General features: G+C 38.3%; 1 protein-coding gene across 1 annotated transcript in view; it reads left to right on the top strand.

Annotated features, from left to right (window-relative positions):
* Nucleotides 1-24,981, top strand: part of cntnap5a (contactin associated protein family member 5a) — a 253,581-nt gene that overhangs the window by 44,955 nt on the left and 183,645 nt on the right. The window contains exons 2-3 of the mRNA XM_041807623.1: nucleotides 14,427-14,537; nucleotides 21,582-21,775. Of these exons, the coding sequence (XP_041663557.1) occupies nucleotides 14,427-14,537; nucleotides 21,582-21,775 (305 nt within the window). The remainder of the gene's footprint in view (nucleotides 1-14,426; nucleotides 14,538-21,581; nucleotides 21,776-24,981) is intronic.

The following is a 24,981-nucleotide window of genomic DNA, read 5'->3' as shown; positions in this document are numbered from 1 at the left end:
TGCTAATGTTAGCAAAGATTCTAACAACAACAAAGGATCAAGCCATAACGCCAACCTGGATTTGACCCCTGAACGACAGCATGTAAGCTAACTAATTTGATTGATAATGGGTCGTCAGAGATTGCAGACCATCGACATTGTTGATGACAAGTGGCTTCAACATATCATCTGGATCGCCTCGGATGACCCGTACCACAGAACACCCACGAGAACTACTGTTAAAAGAATCCGTGAACTGTTTGACAGCTAAAAAGGCAACTAAAGTGGAGCAGCTGGCCTGAGCTACATTTATTACACTGATGAGAGACGACTGGACATCAGTCAGCAACTTCAGCTACCTCGGGGTAACAGCACACCTGATCATTCACTTTACAGCAGAAGTTATTTAGTACCTGATGTGTTTGTCTTCTGGGCTCGTTTGCTGTTTATTAACAGTACTGCTCAGTGAATTAAGACACTGTGATTTACAAACCACAAATAAGTTTGAAAACTTTAGTTTGTTTAATATTTCTTCATTTAAGCACCATACTTGTACTAATTCATCTCGTGCCAGCTCATGCCTTGAGTTCTTGAGCAAGGCACCAAATCTCCTAAGTGTTTGGATGCTCCTTTGTCGGCTATAGCCCAGTGGCCCAGCCATTGACATGCATGTCCTGTTTTTGCATATGCATGAATTTCAGCCTGTTTACGGACGTATGTTTGATATCAGAGTAGAGGAACTATTTTCTCCTTGAATGATTCAAAATGTATATATTCTTCTGTAACCAAATGTATTGTTCAGTAAGCAAACTTTGAGGTTAATAATTTCATGTTTAATTCACATCCTTGTGAAAAAGATCTAGTTTTAATTTTACTGGAGATGATTAAGACTTAAAAGTAAGTTCCTTTTTTAACCAGCCCACTTTCTAGTTCAGCACATTTCTCTCCTGAAGCTAGATTGTTTTAGTTTTGGGGTCTGTTATTTCATGCATTTTTATTCAGTCTTTTACAGATCTTTGAATTAGATATTGGTGATGTTTTTATGAGTAATTATATTCTTTGCTCAAGGTCCAATAAATAAGAAGCAATAAATTCCTGCATGGTGGTCAGTGGTTAGCTCTGTCGCCTAACAGCCAGAAGGATCAAATTCTGATTTACGGAGCCTTTCTGTCTGGAAATACATGCATGCGTTCTCTCCACATCCCCCAGCTTCCTCCCACAGTCCAGAGACTCGCTCGTTAGGTTAATTGGTGCTTCTGAATCAGTGATCATCGGCTGGTGGCCCAAGGGCCACATCAGGAGGGAAAATATGGTATGGTATTCAGGGTGTCAACCTCCAAAACAACTAAGACTAAAAATCAGAAAGGACTGAAAGATTTGATGAGTTTTACAGAAATCCAACAGCCAGCCATAATTACTGAATATTTAACTAGGACTATGAGACTGCTGCCATCAAAAAAAGCTGTGGTTGCTCTCCTTGTTGTGCTCCGAATTGCATTAGCCAAGAATTAGAGGAGGTGAAACAAATCCTCCTCTTACGGCTAAAATGTTACTTTTGCTGTTGCCTTTCTGCATCCAAGAATGAGGACCATTTGATTATTTTTTTTAACATCTTGTTTCACATTCTTTTTTAAGTCTAAATTGTTTTTTGTATGTACCTTTTTGAAATTTTCATTCTCATAGTCTTAATAGATACTTTAAAAAAGACGCTCTATAACATCTCTGTAAGCTGACATGATGAAGACATTCTTACTAGTCTTTCTTGATCTCTGAAGCTCTTAAAAGCTGTGGTTTTCTTTGTCAAATTTCCAACTTTCTACTCTTTGTAAGAGAAATATCAGCCTGCATTAGAACCAAAATGAAAGACTTGTTTCCTGCATGTATTTTGCACAAGTCAGGACAAATCATATTAGCATCAAACCCAGTTATGGGCAGCATGACAGCCCCAGAAATATGGGTCCAATATAGACTGATTTCAGTGTTGAATGCACGTCATGTATATTCCACCACTAGGGGGCTCTCACTTCTAATAACATCAAAAGCATTTCAATCACTGCTCAGCTCCACCCAGCTGTTTACTTTTTGTTTTTAATTCAGGACTCTATCCAAATTGCTCTCCATAAGGTGTATTTACTAAACAGTAAATCCACATTTTGGTTTCATTGATGCGTTTTTCATAATGAGGGAGAAAAGCTGTTAAAAGTGACCTCCTTGGTTTGTGCCATGAGGTGTGACTTAATGACTTTGTTTGATTTCATACCACTAAACTACAAGAAACTGACAAAGCAGTGACATTTGCTGCTCACAAACATTCTGGTATCGTTTCTAGCGCAAACCAGGAAGGGCAGTTTAAACAGCTTTTCTCCCTTGATAATGAGAAACTAATCAATTGAACCAAAACATCATTTTACTGTTTGGTAAACTCCCCAGTTGGCCTGTTGTTTTTATAAAATTGAGAGTGTTAAACCCCGCCTAGGGGTGGCCAGGACACAACGTGAGAATGACCCATTTGTTACAGGAGATGAGCTGGGGTGATTGAAGAAAATTGTTTTGAGCTGTGTCAAGAAAGCAGCACAAAACATCAATGAAATACAGCAACAGAACAGCTTTCCGCTTCATTATAGAGCAATCTTTCATCTAACATTTAGCATTTTCATGGCAACAAAAAAGAAGTCTTATCTGTCATGGTGGCTCCATCATGACACTTCATGTTACAATTATAAGAATGAAAGTCCCTGTAGCAAATCATACTCTCTCAACTATGTCCCTTTCACTGATTCCTGCTTCATCAATGTCAATAACACCACAATGCTGATGGCAAAGCTTTGCCTCCTCCTTTCCATCCTAAAGCATTTGCTACATCTGCTACTACAGAGTAAGTGCTGTAGGACTAAATTGCATTGTATTTGACATGTATTGTTGTATAAACTGGAATTTTTTTTAGTGATGCACTCCCTGGAAAGTCAAAGCATGATGCTTTACTAACCCAGGGAACATCTTTTGACTTGAGGTTTCACTGCCCAAAGTAAAACTGCATTTCCATTCTACAATAAATGGTTGAATGTATGATGAGTGGCACTGACTGAAATATAATTATACATAATAGTCTTTTTAAAATAATGTAGATGTTGCAGTGCTAAAATTTGACATGCTATTGCTTTAATGGCTATAAATTTTGTATAACTTGAAAATGTGATTCCCATACAGCATGTAATTAGATAAAAAGTTGGCCCTTGTACAAGTCTAGATGATGACTCCTGCTTCAAACCATAGTAGGTTTGACTGCTTCTTTTTCTCTACATGTCAGCCCTGTGACTCTCACCCAATGACAACTGGGATAGGCGGGGTGAAAAATAGATGAATCGATGGATGGAGTTTCCATTTCTTATTTTGGCTATGAAAAGTTTTTCAAATTTACTGCGGTCTAGATGTCCTGGAGTTTTTTATCACCCGTTTTGAAGCTTTCCGACGTATAGATTCAATCTTAGATTACGTTTAGTCAAAGTAGCTGTATGAACTTTCTGGCCAAAAATCACAAAGCTCCTGCAGAGACATTTTGATTCCTCCAGAACATAACGGCTCAAGGTTTGACCTTGCAGCTTGGAGTGCAGCCGCTGCTCTTTTCATTTTCTATTTTTATCAAGAACACAATCAGTGATAACTCCTGGTGTGATACAAAAACCCAAGAGTGTCAACATGACACTTCTGTGCCGGCCTTCTGTCGGTCTTTACTGAAAAAAAAAAACACATCATCCCAGCACTTCTGCAGCTGAATCTAAAAGCTCCTGCATTAAAGCGCTTGATGTACTTATGATTTCAAGAGAGATTAAGTGTTCCCTCTCGGCTGGCGGTTGTTTGGATGTATTTGCGTCCGTGCATTTGGATGCACGTCTGGGTTCATTTGGCTATAAGATGCAAGCCCCTGAGCCGCGCGTCGAGATCGTGAGTCAGCTTCAGAGGATTTTCGGTTATCCCACAGGCCGGGGAACAGCTTTGCAGACGAATCATCCTCCATCCGTAAGTCTCCCTGACTGACAGCTAAGCATTTGGCTCAAGACCAAATCTGTAAACAACAACAGCGTCTGCAAGAAGCCCTGTTTCCACATGGAGAGACCTCACGTCATGTCACTTTGAGCACTACAACAACAGAATATTGTTGTTTTGTTTCACCTTTTTCAAGCTGCCAAGGTCACTCCATTGTGTGGAAAAGCACTCAACCAGACGGGCTGAAAAGACTGATTTTTCCTTGTATTCGACATGTCCATCAGAATACTATCAACTATCAGGGAGTCATCTTTAGATACTAACCCAGTCTTTATCCATGTACAAAAAGATATTCTTATTTCTGTTAAAGAGCTTTGGTGCCCCATGTGGACAAAGCTGTATGTCTGTAAGTCTTTTACTGATCTCACGCTGTACATAAGTTGTGTTTTTCCAAACAATTAATCCCATCCTGTTTCTTTCACCACTGTGAAAGAAATGTGTTTCTCTGTATGTGTGGTAAAAATTACACTGATTCTTCAGCATGCTGGGAATTTTTTTTTTCTGACTGTTACCCTTTAGCAGCAGCTACAGGCATTGAAAATTAACATCAGTGAACTATCTACCCCTCATTCAGTGTAAAAATCAAGATAAGTAATTATGTAATGGAAAAAGGGGTGTTTGATTGCAAATAAACTTATTTCATTTATGTGCAGAATCAAACAAATGCTTGGTCTTGTTTTTTGACCAGAAATAACAACACATGATGTAGCAGAGCATTTACAATTGATGAACTTTGACTTGTAACATTCCTAGTAAATGCAATTTCATTTGATGGTACAAGATGTGAAGGTTCATGTTTAAGTTAGGGATGCAAAGCTGTATTGGTTTAACTTTGGTACCAGCCAATATTGGCTCTTTTGATGCATGGCTTTCATGTGGAGGTCAGGTCATGTCCCAGATCAGTGGAGGGCTGCAGTAATGGTTGTCCTTTTGGAACTTTGTCCCATCTCCACACAGGATCTCTGAAATTCAGTCAGAGTGACCATCAGGTTCTTGGTCACCTCTCTCACTAAGCCCTTCTCCCCTGGTTGCTCAGTTTTTCCACACGACTGATCAATCGTGTACCTGTACGGTTATGATTAGGTTTACAGCGGGTGCCTTGACAATTTTGAACAATAGACGAAGGCAACGGGTGATAGTTCAGGGGCAAAGTCTGTATGTGTTTTCATGTTTTTATTAAACAAAACAGGTAAACATTCACAGTGCAGGGTGGAAAAAGTATGTGAACCCCTCGGCTAATGACTTCTCCAAGAGCTAATTGGAGCCAGGAGTCAGCCAACCTGGAGTCCAATCAATGTGATGAAATTGGATGTGTTGGTTAAAGCTTCCTTGACCTATAAAAAACACACACCAGTTTTGAATTTGCTGTTCTCAAGAAGCATTGCCTGATGTGAACCATGCCTGGCACAAAAGAGCTCTCAGAAGACCTACGATCAAGAATTGTTGACTTGCATGAAGCTGGAAAGGGTTCCAAAAGTATCTCTAAAAGCCTTGATGTTCATGTGTCCACAGTAGGGTTAGACTGTCTACAAATGGAGAAGGTTCAGCACTGTTGCTACTCTCCCTAGGCGTGGTCGTCCGGTAAAGACGACTGCAAGGGCACAGCACAGAATGCTCAATGAGGTGAAGAAGAATCCTAGAGTGTCAGCTCAAGACTTACAGAAATCTCTGGTACATGCTAACATTTGTGTTGACAAATCTACAAAAGGTAAAACATTAAACAAGAATGGAGTTCATGGGAGGACACCACGGAGGAAGCCACTGCTGTCTGAAAAAAAACATTGCTGCACATTTGAAGTTTGCATAAGAGCACCTGGATGTTCCACAGCACTACTGGCAAAATATTCTGTGGACAGATGAAACCAAAACTGAGTTGTTGGGAAGGAACACACAACGCTATGTGTGGAGAAAAAAAGGCACAACATGCCAACATCAAAACCTCATCCCAACTGTGAAATATGGTGGAGGGGCCATCATGGTTTGGGGCTTCTTTGCTGCCTCAGGGCCTAGAAGGATTGCTGTCATTGACGGAAAAATGAATTCTCAAGTTTATCAAGACATTTTGCAGGAAAACTTAAGACCATCTGTCCACAGACTGAAGCTCAACAGAGGATTGGTGATGCAACAGGACAACAACCCAAAGCATAGAAGTAAATCAACAACAGAAGGGGTTCAACAGAAGAAAGAAAATACACCTTCGGGAGTGGCCCAGTCAGAGTCCTGACCTCAACCCGATTGAGATGTTGTGGCATGTCCTCAAGAGAGCGATTCACACCAGACATCCCAAGAATATTGCTGAGCTGAACTGAAACAGTTTTGTAAAGAGGAATGGTCCAAAATTCCTCCTGACCGTTGTGCAGATCTGATCTGTTACCACAGGAAATGTTTGGTTGAGGTTATTGCTGCCAAAGTGGGTCAACCAGTTATTAAATCCAAAGGTTCACATACTTTTTCCACCCTGCACTGTAAATTTTAACATGGTTTGTTCAATAGAAACATGAAAACATATCATTTTTTGTGCGTTATTAGTTTAAGCAGACTGTGTTTGTCTATTGTTGTGACTTAGATGAAGATCAGAACACATTTTATGGCCAATTTATACAGAAATCCAAGAAATCCCAAAGGGTTCACATACTTTTTCTTGCAGCTGTATAAGGTTATAAGTATGATAAGGAAAATATCGGTCTCCCCTTCTGTCCACACGTACTGTGCCATGTTTTCTCAGAGTGAACTGGTCATGTAACACCATATGTTGTATTGTTTGACTTGTAAATGTGAAAAAAGTGTTTCCATTGCATTTTTGCGATATATTTCTTTATCGAAACGTCTGAAAAACCTGAGAGAGAGCCTAAAATTTCGTATTTAGATTTTGCACATTTCTAAGGGTAATGGAAACACAGCCACTGTGTCCAGGATTCTGGTGTTTTAGGCTGCTGTGTTGATTGGCTAGACCTCTTCACGACATAGCCAGTCAAGTAGTGTTGTGGGCGGGACATAGGTGAGAGTGCAAGTGAATGGGAACTGAGACAGAGGATGAAAAACAGGCAGCAGAGCCAAGTAGGTGACTTTCTAATTAATTAATAAAATCGGTGATCGGTGGAATAAAATGCTAATACAAATAATTGGCAAATTGCCAAATATCTGTGCTGATAATCAACCAGACATATTATCAGTTGACCCCTAGTTTTTATGCAATGACAATAACCCACCTACCCACCTGTGTATCCATCTTAACAGCACCACCTTAAAGTGTCAAAAGTAAGAAATACAAAATGGGCAAAGCACAAGCTCCATGCTCTATTTCAGGACATTTTTCAATTAAAAAATTGGATTTAAAATGGTCCATGGGCCACATTTGGCCCCCTTGCCATAGTTTAGACACCCCCGGTTTAGGGTGTTTGTTTTAGTTATCTCCTAATCTCAATGCTTTGACATAATTTGCATGCATTTTTGTTGCAGTTGGAGGATTTACTTGAGTAAGAAGAAGGTTTTTTTAGCCATCATTCCATTTACTGATCCAGCACTGGAGGCAGCACTTTAATAAACAATGCATTAAAAAAAAATCACTGATCAGTCTGATGAAGTAAAATCAACATATCTGGGACAATATTTTAGTAAATTTAGATATTATGCTCTGCTAGATGTCTTTGTGGTGTTATCAAACGATGACATAACTGAAGTTATAACTTTCCTGTACTCGGCGGTGTGGATTTTACTCAAGTCAGACATAAATTACACAGAGATGGTGCAAAAGGCCACAAAATTCCTCAACCAGTAAATGAAAGATAAGGTGGCAGAATATGGGCCTTGAGAGCTGATGGGATGATCTATATCTGATCCAACAGCAGCTTGCAAACCTCTATGAGGGATCATGCTACTTGCAGGACCCAGCCATCTTCAGCACTTACTTTTTGTGTCAATTATTTTTCTCAAAAAATTCTTAGGGTTTTTGTGGAAGGATTTTTTTTATTGCATTGCTTTGCCACTAGTTTATAATCACTGAAAATTTGGGTGTTTTTGAAATAAGGAAATGCTGTAAACCTCCTTAGTCTTAGATGTTGATAAGACTTAGTGATTGAGGTTTAAGTGGGCCCTGAATATTTTTAGACTTCAAACAGGGTTGCTGTGTTCTGAGGTTTGGATTGGTAGAACTAAACTAAATGAACTAAGCTAAACTTTGTAGCAGTGCATAAACGCTCTTAAAGTCAACATATACGGTGAAAGAAAGGACAGACGGATGGATTGAAAAGCAGATAGGACGAGTGGGAGTGATCCTTCCGGCATCAAAAGAAGGATCTAGGAGACTTTTGATAGATTAAGGGTTTCTGCACTTGCATAATAACCCCAGTTCCGGTAGTGTGGTGTTAAGACGGCATGCCACTGTTCTCATTTCCCGCATGAACATCTGCAACCGCATTGCAGCTCAGACGTAATTTGAGTCTGGACAAAACAGCTTGATCCACTTTAGTCACACTTGAAATCAGGATTAGAGAGATCTCTTGGCAAGCGATATGAGAGCAGTCAAATCAGGTCAGACGAAATTCGGTAGGACGCCCAAAAGGAGAACGAGATCGCGCTGTCAGTTCGGCTGTGCTCTTGGCTACCAGATGGATGGCCAATTGCCACTCCAGATGTGCTCAGAATCCATCTGAACTCTAAAGTAGAGAGGCATCCAAAAACAAAACCCCTCCTGCACTCAGAGGAGAGAAGTGCACGCTGATGGAGAGAGTTAAGGGGTAATTGTAATCAGACTGGTGCCAGTTTTCATTACGTTTTCAAATGCAGGCCCTAATGTTGCTCAAGAAAAGCCAAACAGCAGGAGAAAGAGGCTGCTGCTGTATGACACGATGCTCTTATTGTGGCGGGCGAGGGTGGATCAGAGGAAGATGAAACTGACGGGTCTAGATCACTGCACTCTTAATCTGCTCTCGCCTGTTGGACGTGATGTACTTTCACACTGTGGGATTAAAAGGAACACACACAGACTGTACGCACTCACACAAGCGCCCATAAGGAGCCGTGGCGTTTTCTGTGCTATTTTCAAGGGTCACCGCGTGGGTTAATAGACTGTTTGAGGTATCTGAGAAGTGGATAAGTGAGCCAGCCCTGTTATTTTCCCCCCCAGTTCTTGCTTTAAAACTCCACCACCGACAGGTAAAGATGCACTTTGAACCAGCGTGTTTAACAACTCAAGGATGCTTTTTCTATTATATGCTTCAGCTGAATAAAACCCTTAGTTCTCCAGCTGAAAACCCACAAGGAAAAAATGTAGAAAAGTTTTATGAGATGTTACACACTGACTGATCCCTAGCTACTTATTACCACATATATCTAACGGACAAGAACATGATGGCAAACAAACAGTAAATGGTAAATAGTCTTGAGCTTGTTGTGGTAAAAATAACTCATCCAAGTGCTTTCCTCTTCAAAATGAATAAAAGTCAATGGGAAAGTAAAGTTGACCAGTCATAAGGAGCCAAAATCCAATTAACAGTGAGTTATTTATAATGAATGATGACTTGTCTACATAACAACTGGTACTGTAACATTACAAAAATAAACGGATGTATGTGAGTGTCTGCCCAGAATCCCTCCATCAAACTGGACAAACAACCCCATCTTGTGTCCAGAGATGTCATAAACTGACATCAAATACCTTATGTGTGTTCTTCAAGTGTGTTAAAGGAGTTGCATTTAACTTTAAATGGCCATTAATTCATCAGTGAATGTGTAAAGTATCTGCTAAAAGGCAGCTTCTGCTGTTACTGAGTAATCATTAGCTTAAAGTCAGTAGGAACACACCATCAGACCACTTCACTCCCCTCCAGTTTCAGCCCGAAGCCAGAGAGCTCTTCTTTTATCCCTCTTTTTTATTTTAAGGGTAGTGAACGTGTCATAATTACAGCTATTTAATTGTTTGAAGCACAAAACTAAACACAGTAACGTTGCTACTGCTGTTTTCTAATCTACCATCATTCATTCTCTGGGCTTGTTTTCATCCCAGTGGGGGCAGGATCACCTCAGAAAAAAAGGAAGGGATTGGGGCGCAGGTGGCCTTGTGGTATTTGGGGCATCCCATGTACATGACCCGGGTTCGAATCTGACCTGTGGCCCTTTCCCGCATGTCACTCCCCACTCTCCTGTCCCTGGTTCCGACTGTCCACTGTCTGCCTCTATCAATAAAGGCACAAAAATAACAAAAATAATGTTAAAATGCTTTTATCACCAGCACTTTTCTATGTCTACAGTATTTCCCATAGAATGACGCTGTATTTTTGCACTACCTCCTACTGCATTTTTAATTTTTCTGTTTCTGCCTTATGTTTCACTCAATATTCTGTATTCATGGACTGTGTTGCTTGGAGGGCATGATGTCACATTCTTTAGTGTTTTTATTGTATTATGGAAACCATAAGTCTGGTTGGCACTAATGGGGCCCAGGTCCTTTCAAATGCTAAGACTAAGTATTTACTGTGTAATTTTGGTTGCATGAGTAGAGACCAGTGGTAGCTTACACCATCTTCTTTCACATTGGCTGTTAGCTGTGACGCTATCACTATGACGTCTAGCTTGCAGATTCATAGAGCTGTCTGAATATTTCACTCTGGCATGGCATATCTAGGAAATGACTTGACTCCTGTCTAAGTTTGTACTGTCTTCGATGTTTTGGAAGACAATATAGTCCACCCAATTCACTTGCGTGATCTCATTGTTGAAACAAAGAGAAAAGAGTCAAATGAGGTTGAAATGACATCACAAAACTACCACAACAATTTAAATATTAATTAGTAAAATATTTATACAGCATTTTGAGTTACGGATACAGTATTGAGCTGCAAAATATTGATATTTTAGTGCATCAATATTTTGTAACATTCCTATATGATACATTCTAGCACAGTACAAGATACCATACATTACAATATGATACGACACGATGCTATACAATATGGAACAATATGACATGAGATTTTACAGCCGGTAAGGTGTGGTTCAACATGAAACGCTTTGATATGTACAATGGGAGACAGTATGACAGGAGAAGGCAAGATAGGATATGATATAAGACAATACTATGCTACATGATATGATATGATGCAATAGAAGATGATACAGTAGGATATACTACAATATGGTATGTGGCAATGCAGCACAATATGAAATGATAGAATACAATGGGAGACAATATGTTTTGAGAATATATTATACAATATGATGCAGTACAGTACGATACAACAGATACAATACAGAGCAACATGATGTGATAGGGTATGGTACTGCATGGTACAACACAATTCGATATGATACAACAGAAGACAACACAATAAGATATGCTTTGATACGGTACGATATGGTTCGATACAATACAGTAAATCAGGATACGACACAATATAATTCAATACTTTTTAGTGCACCCTTGCAAAGTTTGTCTTGGACTCCAGTTCTGCATAAAAACAGCTACAACCACAATTATATACAATTATAGACAAAATCTACATTCACATGCAGTAGCACATGCCAACAAAGAAACACATACCAATGCAAAAGACATATAACAGATATTGCAGAAGACATGCATCTGACCTCTTCCTTCCACAACAAGGCATTTTAGCCCAGAGAAATGCTGCTCATTTGATGTTTTCTCGTTTTTTTTTTTCTCACCGTTCTTTGTAAACCCTAGAGATGGTTGTTCTGCGAAAAATCCCTGTGGGTCAGCAGTTTGTGAAACACTCAGACCAACAATTATGGCATGTTTAAAGTCACTTAAATCCTTTATTCCCCGTTCTGAAGCTCAGTTTGAACCTCAGCACATCCTCTTCACCATGTCTATGTTTATAAATGTATTAGTTGCTGCCATGTTATTGGCAGATTATAAACGTTGAGGTGTACCTAATGAAGTGATCTGTGAGTGTAGAAACATTTCCCTAAATTTCTTCTACATCTTTACCAGGTGGATTTACGACTCTAAAACAGTAGATTTATTCAGCTAAGGGATATAGGCAGAAAAAGCCATCTTTAGTGTTTTAACTCTGGTTCAAAGTGCGTCTTTCCCTGTCGGTGGTGGCAACAACTGGGGAGAAAATGACAGGGCTGGCTCACTTATCACAGACGAGAAGTTATTCCTGTCTTGTCACTAGTCATTCAGTAGTCACCTATGAAAATAGTGTCTTCTTCCTCTTGTTTACTGCTGTTTGTTTACTGCTGTAGGCACTGTTATAGCAGCACAGTTTGACTTTTAATAAAGACTATTGAATTAAAGTTTGCCTGATGGCCATGTTCTCAGTTTTACATATCAATGCAGACTGCATTTATAACATTGTGTACAAGAAGTAGTCTCTAAGTTTTGAAATTCAGTTTTATCTGGCAGTAACAGAGGAAGTCCCGTTGTTTTAAAATGGACACCAAGCTTCGTATACCCTTCAGGAGATGTTTAAATTCATACCTAGGAAGAACTTATACCTCATATGGTTTTATGCCTAAACGAAGTTTCCTGTTGACTGGCAGTGAAAGTTCAGTGGTGGGTCTAAAAAAACAGGCTGGGATGTTTTCTGAGGTACTGATTTCATAAGCAAGAGCCGAACATGAGGCCTAATGACCTTTACCTCTGACCTTTGGCCTCTAAAATCTATTCTGTTACCGCTTAAGTCTCTGTGGAAGTTAAAAAATCCTTAAAGCATTGTTGAGACATAATCTAGTGAGTTTATCATTGGGTCAAGATAATGATTTTAGCCAAGTTTGGGCAAAAATCTCTCAAATATATCGTGTTCATATGAACAGCCTGTACAGCTAGGGATTAATATGAGGCCTGATTATGTTGACCTTTGACCTCTAAAATCAAATATGTTCAAATTTTTATTAGTTGAATATCTGAAAATCCGCCAGTGTATTATTGATATACAGCTGTCGAAAGAATGACACAGATGGACGGATATGCAGACTAATAATATGAGAACAAAATGCTGTAATAGGACCACTATGAAAAAAAAAGTCTTAAAGGGATTCATTTATTCTCAAAAAACCTTTTTTTAGATTATAAAAATGTTTTTTTAAGCAACCAATCACTCAACTTTTGAGTTTATGAACTTTTTAATTAAAAAAAAATACATGGAACATTTCCAAATTCAAAGTCTTATATTTAAAAGAACCAAAACTTTGTGTTTGACTTTGTAATGTTGAAAATTGCATTCTGTGACTAAATCATACCATATGTAGCTGTTTGCCTTTCGCAAGGACCACAGTTGAAAACCTGATGAAATTATGCATTTTACTTGTACTGAGCAATAAGGAAATATTTGTAGTTTCAGCCAAGAATTTTCACGTTATTATTGTTGCCCAGACTTTAAGGAGCAGTCGTTTTTTTTTATTGACCCCTTCCCTTATTAATAATAAAAAAAATGCTGTTAATGATATATGATGACTAAAAATCTACCAAAATGGTTAAATTTAGCACTTTTAAAACCATATAAAGGCCTATGCATGCTTTTCTGATCAAAATGCGTTTGTATAAACAACTGCTTTATAATGTTTACTTTTTTTTTTAAATCAATATTTGCAAATTTAATTTGGCAGCTTCAGAACAGACCCCCACCATTTAAAAAATATGCAAATGTATTTGCTGAGATTAATTGCAATATGAACAATTGCAACTTTATAGGATCATCTGTTATTAAAGTTATTGAACCACATTGTTCCTATGAAATAAAATAAAAATGAACTCAATGTGAGGAAAACAACATACTGTACATGTCCGAGCATTGTCTTTATAACTTCTTGATTCATACTTTAATCCTATGACTATGTTGTGCATGGAATTATTACCTTGCTATCTTTTTCTCTTACTGTTTTTTATATTTTCCCTCTGCAGAGTATTATTATTATTCCAATTATTCCAGGCAGATCTTGTGCAACATGAGTAGTGTGCAATACATGTCATTTGTGGTTTTCACTGAAATGTGCTATACTCCATGCATATATGTGGATTGTGCGTTTATATGTGGATTGTTGTTGCTTCTATTGTTCTTATTTATTTCTGTGATGGCAGCTGAATGTGTGCAGCACATGGAATAAAAGAAAAAAATCCCCAAGGGGGCAACAAAGTGTATCATATGGTATGAGAAAAATGCAAAAGTGACCACTGTTATGAGTAAATCATCATGAGACACTCAAGTCTTGCAAGATTTACTAAACATATTAATATTTAGTTTAATATTGCCTGCAGTGGAAATTTTTAGATATCCTTATTTCTTCTCTGTGTGGGAAACTCCCCTCTGAAGTCTTCAGATATTCAGTTTTGAATGTTTAGTGTCAAGTGAAATAGACACAGCCAGTTTTGAAACTTCAGAAAAGTTTTTGAAGCTATGTGTTCTGAATTATTTATGTTTTGTTGTTGTTTTCTTTTACAGATAATTGCAATGGTCCTCTGGTATCTGCGTTACCCCAGTCATCCTTTCAAAGCTCCTCTCAGTCCTCAGCAAGCTATGCTGCTTTCAATGCCAAGCTCAACAGAAGAGACGGTGAGTAAAAGAAATGATGTTCTTTTGTACTGAATCAATATTTCTGCATGCTCCATATGCACAGCGCCCATCTGCCCTACTAGCAGTTACAGTGAAACTGACCTGGTGGAGCAGCAGAGCAAAACAGTTTGTTATTGTAAAACTTTTTTCAAGCAGCAGTCACAAAGAGTCAAATAATTCAAATTTAAGACTATAATACAAAGATATACACAAGGGAAACAGATCAACGTAAAACATGAACAGAGCTTTGGTTCCACTGCCTAATCAGACCAATTTGTTAAAGCTTCTAGAAACTAAACACAACTGTCACTGATGATTGAATGATTGATTTCACTTTATTGTCAAAGCATGAAAAATCCTCCATCCCAGCAGCCTCGTTGAAACATAAAAGTTAAAGACAAGATAGAAGGAGATGCACATGAAACACAACATTTCAAACACAAAGAAAGGGATTTTGAAGCTCTCCGGTGTATTTTTGATTTGGGATAAGGCTTCATGTTTCATTTTAGGATTTTCTGATGGACAAAAGATGCTCCAGTTTGACTACTAAAGCCTGCAATCTTTTATGGTAATAAACTGCTATCAAATTGTTTTAAAGCAAATCTAGATGTCAGTGAAGTCTCACCAAACATTCCCGATATAAGATTTTAACTTTGTGTGGTTAAGACTGAACTCTTCCAACAACAATCACACATCCCTTTTGGGCCTTCAGATACGAAGTCATGGCACTTTAGAAGGTAGATCCATACGATTCACTAACAATACATCTCCAGGGACAATCTGCCATCTAAACTCACCTGCCCACCTCCTACTCACACAACAGCCCATACATCATATACATGGCTCTCTTGTGGCTTGGTATCTCAACATGCTGTGTATAGTGAAGCTGCTGATGAGAATGACTGGAGGTGAATTAGCCACAAGTTAAGAGGCCAGCAGTGCCTTTTTAACAGCTTTTCCTCCTTATGTTGTCATATCAAATCTTTTAAATGATGTGATGTTGTGTTATTTTGTTTAGTTAATTATTGCTATTAGGCAATGATGACAACTCAGTTCAAGACAAGTTACAAGGAACATGATTTTTTTTTCATGGATGAGTTGATTTTCAACGCTTGTTCCTTTTATGAGTTCATCCCAAAGGTGCTCGATTGAGTTGAGGTCAGTGCTCTGGGTAGGCCAGTCCAGTCCAAACTGTTTGGAAAGTTGAAAGCATAGCATTGTCCAAAATGTCTTGGTATGCTGAAGCATTAAGATTGGCCTTCACTGGAGATAAGGGGCCTAGCCCAAACCCTATACCAAGATTCAAGGTTCTTTAATAGTACCCAGAAAGGTAAATTTGTTGTGCAGATAGGAGTTCTGGTATCCCAGACATAAAAACAACCTATAAAATCAACACCTCAAGACACAATTAGAAAAAATACAAGCAAACATTAAATGTTAAAACAAACATTGATGATTAAAACCAAGTCATTGTAAAGCACCTTTGAATACACTTATTATGTAATAATATTTTAAAAAGTGCTGTAGTGCTTTGAAAGACTCTCTGAAATTTAATTCCATTGAAGTTAAAGTGCATCATATTGTGCTAGTTTTGTGTAGTGCAACAGCTGCAGGTACAAAAGTGTTCCTATATGGTTCCCATTAGGAGCAACAAAACAATAGCTAGAGCAAGGGTGAGAACAGTCATGAAGAACAGAGCTGACTTTACACCACAGCTCTGAAGAATAATTGAGTTGTTGCTCACCCATAAACTTGCTCATCCACTTAACAACTAGGTTACGTGTATTTTTGTTTTTCTAAGACAGGTTACAGATCCATACACAAGGGAAAAGAGATTCAATTAAAGCTCAGTAGAATAAAACCATCTGAGTTTTAGCAACGTGAAAACAAGCAAGTTTCCTAAGATGATATAGATGGTATGCTTTTTTTGCAGACTGCCTAACAATTTTCAAAGGTCAGGCCAAAGGCCATTATCCCTTCTCTGCCAAACTTCACAGTTGGCACAATGCAATCAGACAGGTAATGTTCTCCTGGCATCCACCAAACCCAGATTCCCCTAACAGCTATTCCACTGCCCCACAGTCTAGTGTGCTTTAACGTAACTCCATCTGACGCTTGGCTTTGGACTTGGTGATGTGACGTTTGCATGCAGCTGCTTGGCCATGGAAACCCCTTCATGAAGCCCCTGCCACATAATTTTAGTGTTTACATTCATGTCAGTGGAAGCTCAGAACTCTTCAGCTGCAGCTTTTGTGCACCATGCACCTTAGTAGTTGCTTTACGGCTGAGTTGCTGTTGTTCCTAAATGCTTCCAATTTCTAATAATATCACTTACAGCTGACTGTGGAATATACAGCAGGGATGAAATTTTACAAGCGTCTTATTGCAAAGGTGGCATCCATCACAGCTTAGGTCATTGAGCTCTTCAGAACGACCCATTTAGTATCACAAATGTTTGCAAATGGAAACTGTATGGCTAGGTGCTTGATTTTATACACTTATGGCAACGGGTCCGACTAAAACACTGTAAATATGGTTAGCTGCTTATCATACTGGAACAGTTTTGTCAGTATCAACATGTTTTCTCTTCCTTTCAAGCATATGTAAGTCATCTTTGGATTGTTAGTTGATAGTTGGATAGCCAGGGTGGTTGTCCACAGTGTCTTATCCAAAGAAGGCATTTGTCATAATTAATCTTAAGTTTAGGAAACAGGTGAAAAATCTTGAGTAGCCTCCATTGAATGTCTAACTGGTTGTAGCCCAGCAATAGCTCCTGTCAGAGGAAGCTTTCTGATTGGTGGGTTAGAAGACCCATCAGACAGCCAACAGAGGGTCTGGTGTTGCCTACTGACCCAGGCAGAGATAATAAAATGTTATCTCCAGCCCTGAAAAAATGGTCCAAAATGCCAAACTTGCTGTTTACATTCAAGGCCTTTTAATATTTATAACTGTTTATTTTCACCAAGACTTTCTGAGTACTTTAAAAGTCTCTCAACTTTGATATAAATTTTTTATAATCAAATTTCAGTGCATATTTCCAGTGCCTTTAATCCTCATGATTCGCTCTGCATCCTTAATTGTATTAAGTGAAGTTTATTCGTCTCGACAGTCTTGTAAATTCAAGACAGAAGCAGTATTGAATCAGAGCATATTTCCCAAAGCTACCTTTGTAAGTTTGCTGTTCATTTAGCTTCAAAGATTTCTCCTCTCATAGCTTTTAACTCATCCAAACGTTGAACATAAGGCTGTGAGTCAGACATAGTTTCCATTCTTTAGGCGTCTGTGCTCACGAGGCCAAACTGAACCTTCTTGTTAGTTGGATCCCATCGAAGCCCACCCTGGAGCTGACACAGAATACAAATGTTTGGCCAAAGCTGGTTTGATTGTCTCTTTTAATTTCTTGGACAATCAGTCCAGCCAAGCCAACATCTCTTGTTTATTCTGTTGTTTCCTGCAACCTTGAACATAATCTCCGCCAGAAACTCGCTCTGCTCACAGAGATTTCTCCTGCTCTGTTGTGGATTTCTGTGAAACTCAGCCACAAAAATTGAGCAGGGAGTTTTTTTTTGCCTTCCACACTACCTCTATACTACCACACAAATGCTTGTCTGATAGATGTTTTTTACTGCTTTTTTTCCAAGTATCCTCGGGGTCCAAGACCTCAAGCTAATTGGGAGATTTTTCCAAAGCTTAGGCTCTGCCGACTGGAAAGCACAATCTCCAAATGTGTCTGAGCTGCACTTAGAAAACCCTGGAGAGATGACCTAAGATCTTGCCTTGTTGTGGGAGTGCAGAGGGTCTGTGATATGTAGTGGAGGCTGTCCATGTAAGAAAAATCAACCGGTTCTAAATTTCATATCTTTTGTTTTGGACTTGTTGTCTCTGAGATATGAGTGCGTGCTGTTTTTACTACATATTGCTCTTCCCAGGGGCAGAGTTTCATTATTGTGAGGAGATGAGAGAGACGTGGAAGAGTCCAACAGCTGCTAGGAACTACATTTTGAATTTCAAATAACCCAAGCAAGAAATAATGTTGGACTGGGAGAGAAAATCGTGCATTATAGCAGAACACTAGACCTGCAGGGTTGTTTGTCCTAGGGCCATGGATGGTTCAACAGTGATTCTTTAACAGTAACCTTTGACCCTTCCAGAAACAGCCTGGCCAGCTGAAAGGAAATCCAAACAGCTACAATTTCCTAAAAAAAGTATTTGTACAGTCCTTATTCAAAACATGTATGGACTAATACTGGTAAAGTGGCAGTATGTTATCATTTAGATATTGATCAGTTTCTCTAAAGCCTCTTTGATTATAAAATGATGAAACTATAAGTCTGCAAAGTGCAATGTGAACTTAATCTATTTATCTTGCAAAGGGCCGCTCAAATGAATGTGATGCAGTGATGCAGTTTATAAAAACTGGAATAACTTTTGAACCATAAATCATAGCCCCTTACTTTTTTCCTCTTGAACCTCGCCGTTGTGCCAATCCAGTGACAGTTTCCATGCCTTTGAAATCCTTACAGAAGCTTTTCTAGCAAGCCTGGAACTTGGGTGACTTTCCAGGGTCTATTAAAATTAAATCCACACCAGTAACTCTGATATTGAATGTCTTTTAATCCCTTTTCAATCTTTTCTGCCATTAGCTTTGAATGCTAACCACCATATTATTTCTCTGCATGCTTTGTGAGGGGTTAACAACCAATGGCAGGCTGTTTAGTCCTCTTGTCATGCTGTAAAAATGTCCATTTTAGCACTCAGATCATAATGGAGATGGCCTGAATAGGAGAGAAATGGAGAGAAAGAGAGAGACAGAGAGCCTGTGATGTTGCCCTATCAATCTCTACAGATAGGAACTGTTTTAAGACATGTCACAAATAGCAGCAGTACAAAAAAGCAAAAGGACTTTTTTGTAAATGTGCAAATATTTAGAAGATTTTTTTGTGTCAAACCTTTATTGATTCCCAAAAGGACATTGATGTTTCCGTCATTAGCAATGCCATTCAAAATTACAAACACAATAATCTACAGCACAAACAGGATATAGAAACAATAATTGAGACAAATACAACACATAGTCACAAAGAAAGACGAATGGAAAACAAGTAATAGAGTTGCAATATGAAACATAGTGGGCCCTGTGGACATCATTCACTGTATGGAGTTGTAATTCCTGTTTATTTATTTATTTTGTCTTTATAGTCCCATAACTTTAAAAGAAGTTAAGGTGACATTACTGCAGCACACATATTTTTAAAGCCCAGGTTACCCTGAAAAAACAGTATTTTTAGAGCTTGACTGTGCACCACAGGGTTGATGTATCACAAGCTTTTTAAGACAAAAAGTCCCGGCTAGACACACTGGTTTAAAAAAAAAAAAAGCTCAGGGCTTTGATTGTAAAATTAGGGATGCACAATAATGGATATTTGCAGATATCCAATATAGCCTTATTTAAAAAATAGTTTTAGCTTGTACTGATAGGCTATTGATACTTAAATTCAAATGTAGTACAAACCTAAAACTTCTGTCGTTAAAAAAAAAAAAAAAAAAAAAAAAAACAGTTTAAAGTGTAAGAAATGAGGACGAATGACATACAGGTCGGTCTGTTGGTCCAGCCTAAAACTCCACTTGCTTACTTATTTGCAAATGTCAATATTTACAACTAATAAATGTAGGTACTTTCCCCAAAATATCAGTTGTAAATATCAGCCGATATTGATAATTTACTATTTAAGCTAAGATCTCTAGATACTGATATCACATCAATAACATTGTGCATCCGTAGTTAAAATGAGTAAAACCAACCAAATTTAGGGTAAGTTATAACCTTGTTAAGCGGATTACCAGATTCCATATCTATTACCAGGCAGATCCATCTTGCAAAGCTTTAAACTGCTCTGCTTGTTTTACAACTAAACCAACCAGTATCATTAAAAGAGAATAAGGTGGTAGATACAGGTGTGGTTTAGCTGAAGTGACTGCAAGCTCGTAAACAATGGCAGCCATGAAGATACTAGCATGGATGGAGCTATAGCAGTAATTTTATCAGAACTGGCCAACATCTCCTTATTCAAGGAGGGGCAATGAGCCACACTGAAAGTTTTTTATGGAACAAATGTTTTTGCTTTTCTACTGATGGCTTCAACAAGGGTTTAATTTGTTTAATGTTCTTGTGTTTCATATACATGGGCCAGACATGGCCATCGAACAGGCTTGGTGGATCTGGCACCATGTAGTTCTTAGAGCCCCTCCTCTTTTTGCATTCTTCGTACAGGATGGAATGAAGTGCGTTGATCAAAGGTTCGTAGATGAAAAGCAGAGATCCCTCCACAATAAGGATGTGAGTCTCCACCTTAGTATTAGACTTTGGGATGAGTGCAGTGTCCAGGGTGTCCTGGTGTGTGTTTTGTTTTGATTAATAAATTCTGTGTCCACATAAAAAAAAAAGAAAAAAAGAAATTTTTCGTGGATTGAAACTAAGATAACCTTTCTTGTCAACTCCTGATTCTTGAACATTCAACAATGGTTAAGAAAATTGTGACTTAGATAGCAAGAACCTAAGCAATGACAAATTATTAGAAAGTGGACCAGATTATGTTGTCATCATATTTCAGTGATCATGAAAAACCAAGTTTCTCCTATTAAATGTTAGAGTCATGTCTTGATAAAGACATAAACCAGAACACAGTTCAAATCTGTGTACCTTTTAGCAGGTAAAAGCAGTAAAAAACTTGCTATCTGAAACTGCTTTATGGATGGGAGGCTCATTGAACAGAGGCTTTATTGTTGGCTGGGCAGCATTCTGCTGTGTTTAACTTTTCTGGCCTTGCTGGACTCATTTCAGAATGAATCAGCTGTTTTCTAAAAGGACGTCCACTGTGGCGGCTGGAGTGTAACTTCACCTTGAGGCCATCGACTCTCCGTGTGTTTACCACGACTTTATAAATTCTTGCAACCTGAGCCCAGTGGCGACTAAGCATAAACCACAACAATCCACTGTTCATTGACAATATCGATGTTTAATTCCTGTATCCCTCCGTCCTCCAGGAGCAGGAGGCTGGTCTCCCATGGTGACTGACCAGGAGCCCTGGATCCAGGTGGACCTAAGGGAGCAGATGGAGGTGACGGCGGTGGCCACACAGGGACGGTATGACAGCTGGGACTGGGTCAGCAGTTATCAGCTGCTCTACAGTGACACGGGCCGAGTGTGGAAACAGTACAGGCACGAGGACGGAGTCGGGGTGAGTCTACACATGGATGTTAAATTTGATCAGAGCTTTTATGACTTTGGAGCTGAACCCATGAAAAATCAATGCTAGTTTGCATTTTTTTTTCTCTCAGTTTATTCCAAAAAGGCTTGAACTGAAAAAATGAGGTCTTGGGCTTATAGTTTTATTGTGTAAAAGGAAATTTCAAATTGTAGAGATGTAAATGTCTAATCCTTGCATATTTAGTAGAGACTACCAAGGACTTCAGGCAGTGTGGACAACATCAACTTGGTTCTCATCTCAATCAACATGTTTGCATAACCAAAACCAAGTATCATTAAGACAAAAGCACTAAACTAAACTTTAGCACTAAACTTTAGCTTTAATGAGATAGCTTCAAAGAAACATAAGTAAAAGCCAGAAAGCTCACCAATGATATATTTTGTTTTTCAAAAGTTTTTTGCCTCCAAAATTGATCATTTGATCCTTTGTAATGCATCCTCTTGAACAGTCTCTGCACAGAAAGTCTAACTTGTTGATTTTTCTCTCCATCCTCTATGATTCGTTCCATCACATCTGTGACTTTGACCAATGAGAGCACAGAGCACTCTGTATACACAAATGTCAGGGGTGTAAACAAACCAAATGGCAAGGTGACAGAGAAATGATGATACTGGGAAATGAAACTATGAGAGTGAAAAGGTTTGTTGACCTTTGGCAACAGCATCCCTGCATTTATTCTGTGTCTTCAAGGAACTGCAACAACATAAAAAATAGAAAAAGTTGGCAACTTCGGTTCAAGTTTTGTGACCATTCTAGTAGACACTGACCCCGCTTGTAAACAGATAGAATAAATAAATAAATAAATAAATAAATAAAAACATATTATGCTGGGTATGTTGTTGAATACAAGCTTTTATTGATTTCAAAAGTATTTCAATGCAAAATTCTTACATTTGTTACAACATATTACCCATGGACTCTAAAAGCCATTTTGCAGTTTATATAGGATAATTTATGTGTTCAACATTTCTTTTAATCGGCTCAAAATCACCAATGAGCACAGCCGCTCTTTAAATCATACCATCAATGCTAACGTTTGTGTTTGCTATGGTCACTGACAAGTACAACGAGCTTCAGGTGTTTTAAACTAACGAGTGAGACAGGTCAGTTTCTACAGCAAGAACAGCAAAAAAAGAGCTGTACACAAAAGTGTTTAGCAAGTAAATTATTAGGGCTGACCTGGAATAGTTGGCGATTCGACAATTCGATTCGGAGGAGTCTGATTCGACTGTGAACCTCATAGTCAAATGTTGTTTTGTAACCAAGATCGTACCGTTCTGACTACAGGGGGCTGCTAAGTCTAACTGTCCATTCAGTGGCATTTGCCAGTCATTAGCCAGTAAAAAGGATGGAAGTCCAGTGATGAAAAATATAACAGGTCAAAATTTCTGGCAGAAAACATGCAAATGACCAGATAAGTAAATGCTGAATACTTCCATATTATATTTTGTGTAACCAAGAAGACATATTCCGAGAATGCATTAATATAAACTAAAAGTTGCCTAATCTTACTACATCTACTGTCCTGCAGTGCTGGGGTTGTTTATCTCCTCAGACGGCAAGCACATGGCTGATTATGTATGCACGATGACCTCAAAGCAAATCTATCTCTCTGCATGAGCTCAGCTGGGGACTATACAGGGAAAGTGGGAAAGTTTGACCAGAGCTTTCTCATAAAGCAGAATTTTAATGTAAGTGAGTTGTAGTGACTTCGATAAACTACCTATGACCAATCCTCAGATAAAGTTGGATTCTAGTCAACACAGAATCACATCATGCAGAATGGCATGGACCGCTTGGAGCATATAACGAAGGCTCTGTCTCTTTTCAGAGAGCTTACAGTTATACCATCATGAGGACTTACATTAGCAGCTGATGGAAAGTCTCATTTTTCATTTGAAATGTAGAGTTCTAACACAGTGTTCAGTAAAGCAAGCACTTTTATTATGTGTTTAGATGCTCGTTGTTGTCGGTGGAGGATGGTATTTGGCTGTTGTAAGCAGCAAAGTTATGATAGTGGCCAATGCACTAACAGGCTAATGGTGCTGATGTGAAGCTAACTGTTGTTGTTTATGTGTTTAACGTGGGCGTATATTGTGTAACTGACTGCGTGTGTAAGGAAAAGCGCGTAGCTTTCATTTTGACACTTTAAACCATTTACACAAAAAAATAGAGATTTATATGTTTTGCTGCAGTTAATGCAGCAAAATAATATTAAAGAGAATGTCCGGTAGTTGTTCTGAATGGCCGGAATTCTTGAGGACTGCCGGTCATTTGACCGGGGACAAAACAGTCTAGCAGAAACGCGGTTTGACTATCAGTCGACTAAAGGCAAAATCTGATGAATCAGATTCGACTATGAAAAACCTTAATTGTTGACACCCCTATAAATTATATAATGAAAATACTTCTGAACAGCTGTGTTCTCAGCTTCATGCTCATAAATAGACATTTAAAGTATCAGTATTGTATTAAAATATGGCTTAAGTCTTTAAATAAAGCTAAAACAGTGCTTGAAGTTTACTTTTTTATTATTTTGACTGTGTTAATCCTGTCAATATAAATTTGGGACTACGTTTTATCAATAGAGTTTTGAAGTTTTTAATATCAGAACCTGTAACAGGTCAGTAATAAGCTCTGTACACTTTTCCTATAAACTCAGTGTGTTTGCAACAAAGAACATCCCATTGAAACCCATTACACAATAAATTGTAGTGAAGAACATGAATTTTATGCTTAAGGCTTTCATTCTGGAGTCATTGCTTTATATTTGCTGTTTTCACCAGATTTGGTATAAGTGAAAATTGCACATTTATTCCTGGTAGCATTTAATGGGTTAAATTCCCTAAAAATAATCAGTATTTATCATTTATGAAGAGATCTGATCTAGATTTAGGAACATACAAGCAAAAAGTGGGATTTATTTCTAAAATGTCTGTGTTTTCATTGCTATGTACCTGGCCACAAAGACTCAGAGTATAAAATATTTTTAAAATCTTAGAATTAAATAATAATGCATAAAAAGTTACTATTAACATATCCACAGCTGTGATAATTATCTGTAAGGAAATTCAGTTTGCATGAAGTCTGTGAATTTTTTTTCACCTTTTTTGTTTTTTACTTTACAAAAAAAATCAGGGATTTTGCACTTTAACTGGCACTGAAAGGGATAAGAT

The sequence above is a fragment of the Cheilinus undulatus genome, linkage group 15 (genome assembly GCF_018320785.1).
Source record: "Cheilinus undulatus linkage group 15, ASM1832078v1, whole genome shotgun sequence".
Classification (NCBI taxonomy): Eukaryota; Metazoa; Chordata; class Actinopteri; order Labriformes; family Labridae; genus Cheilinus; species Cheilinus undulatus.
The sequence above is the reverse complement of the archived record's forward strand: the minus strand, read 5'-3'. Positions and strand labels throughout refer to the sequence as shown.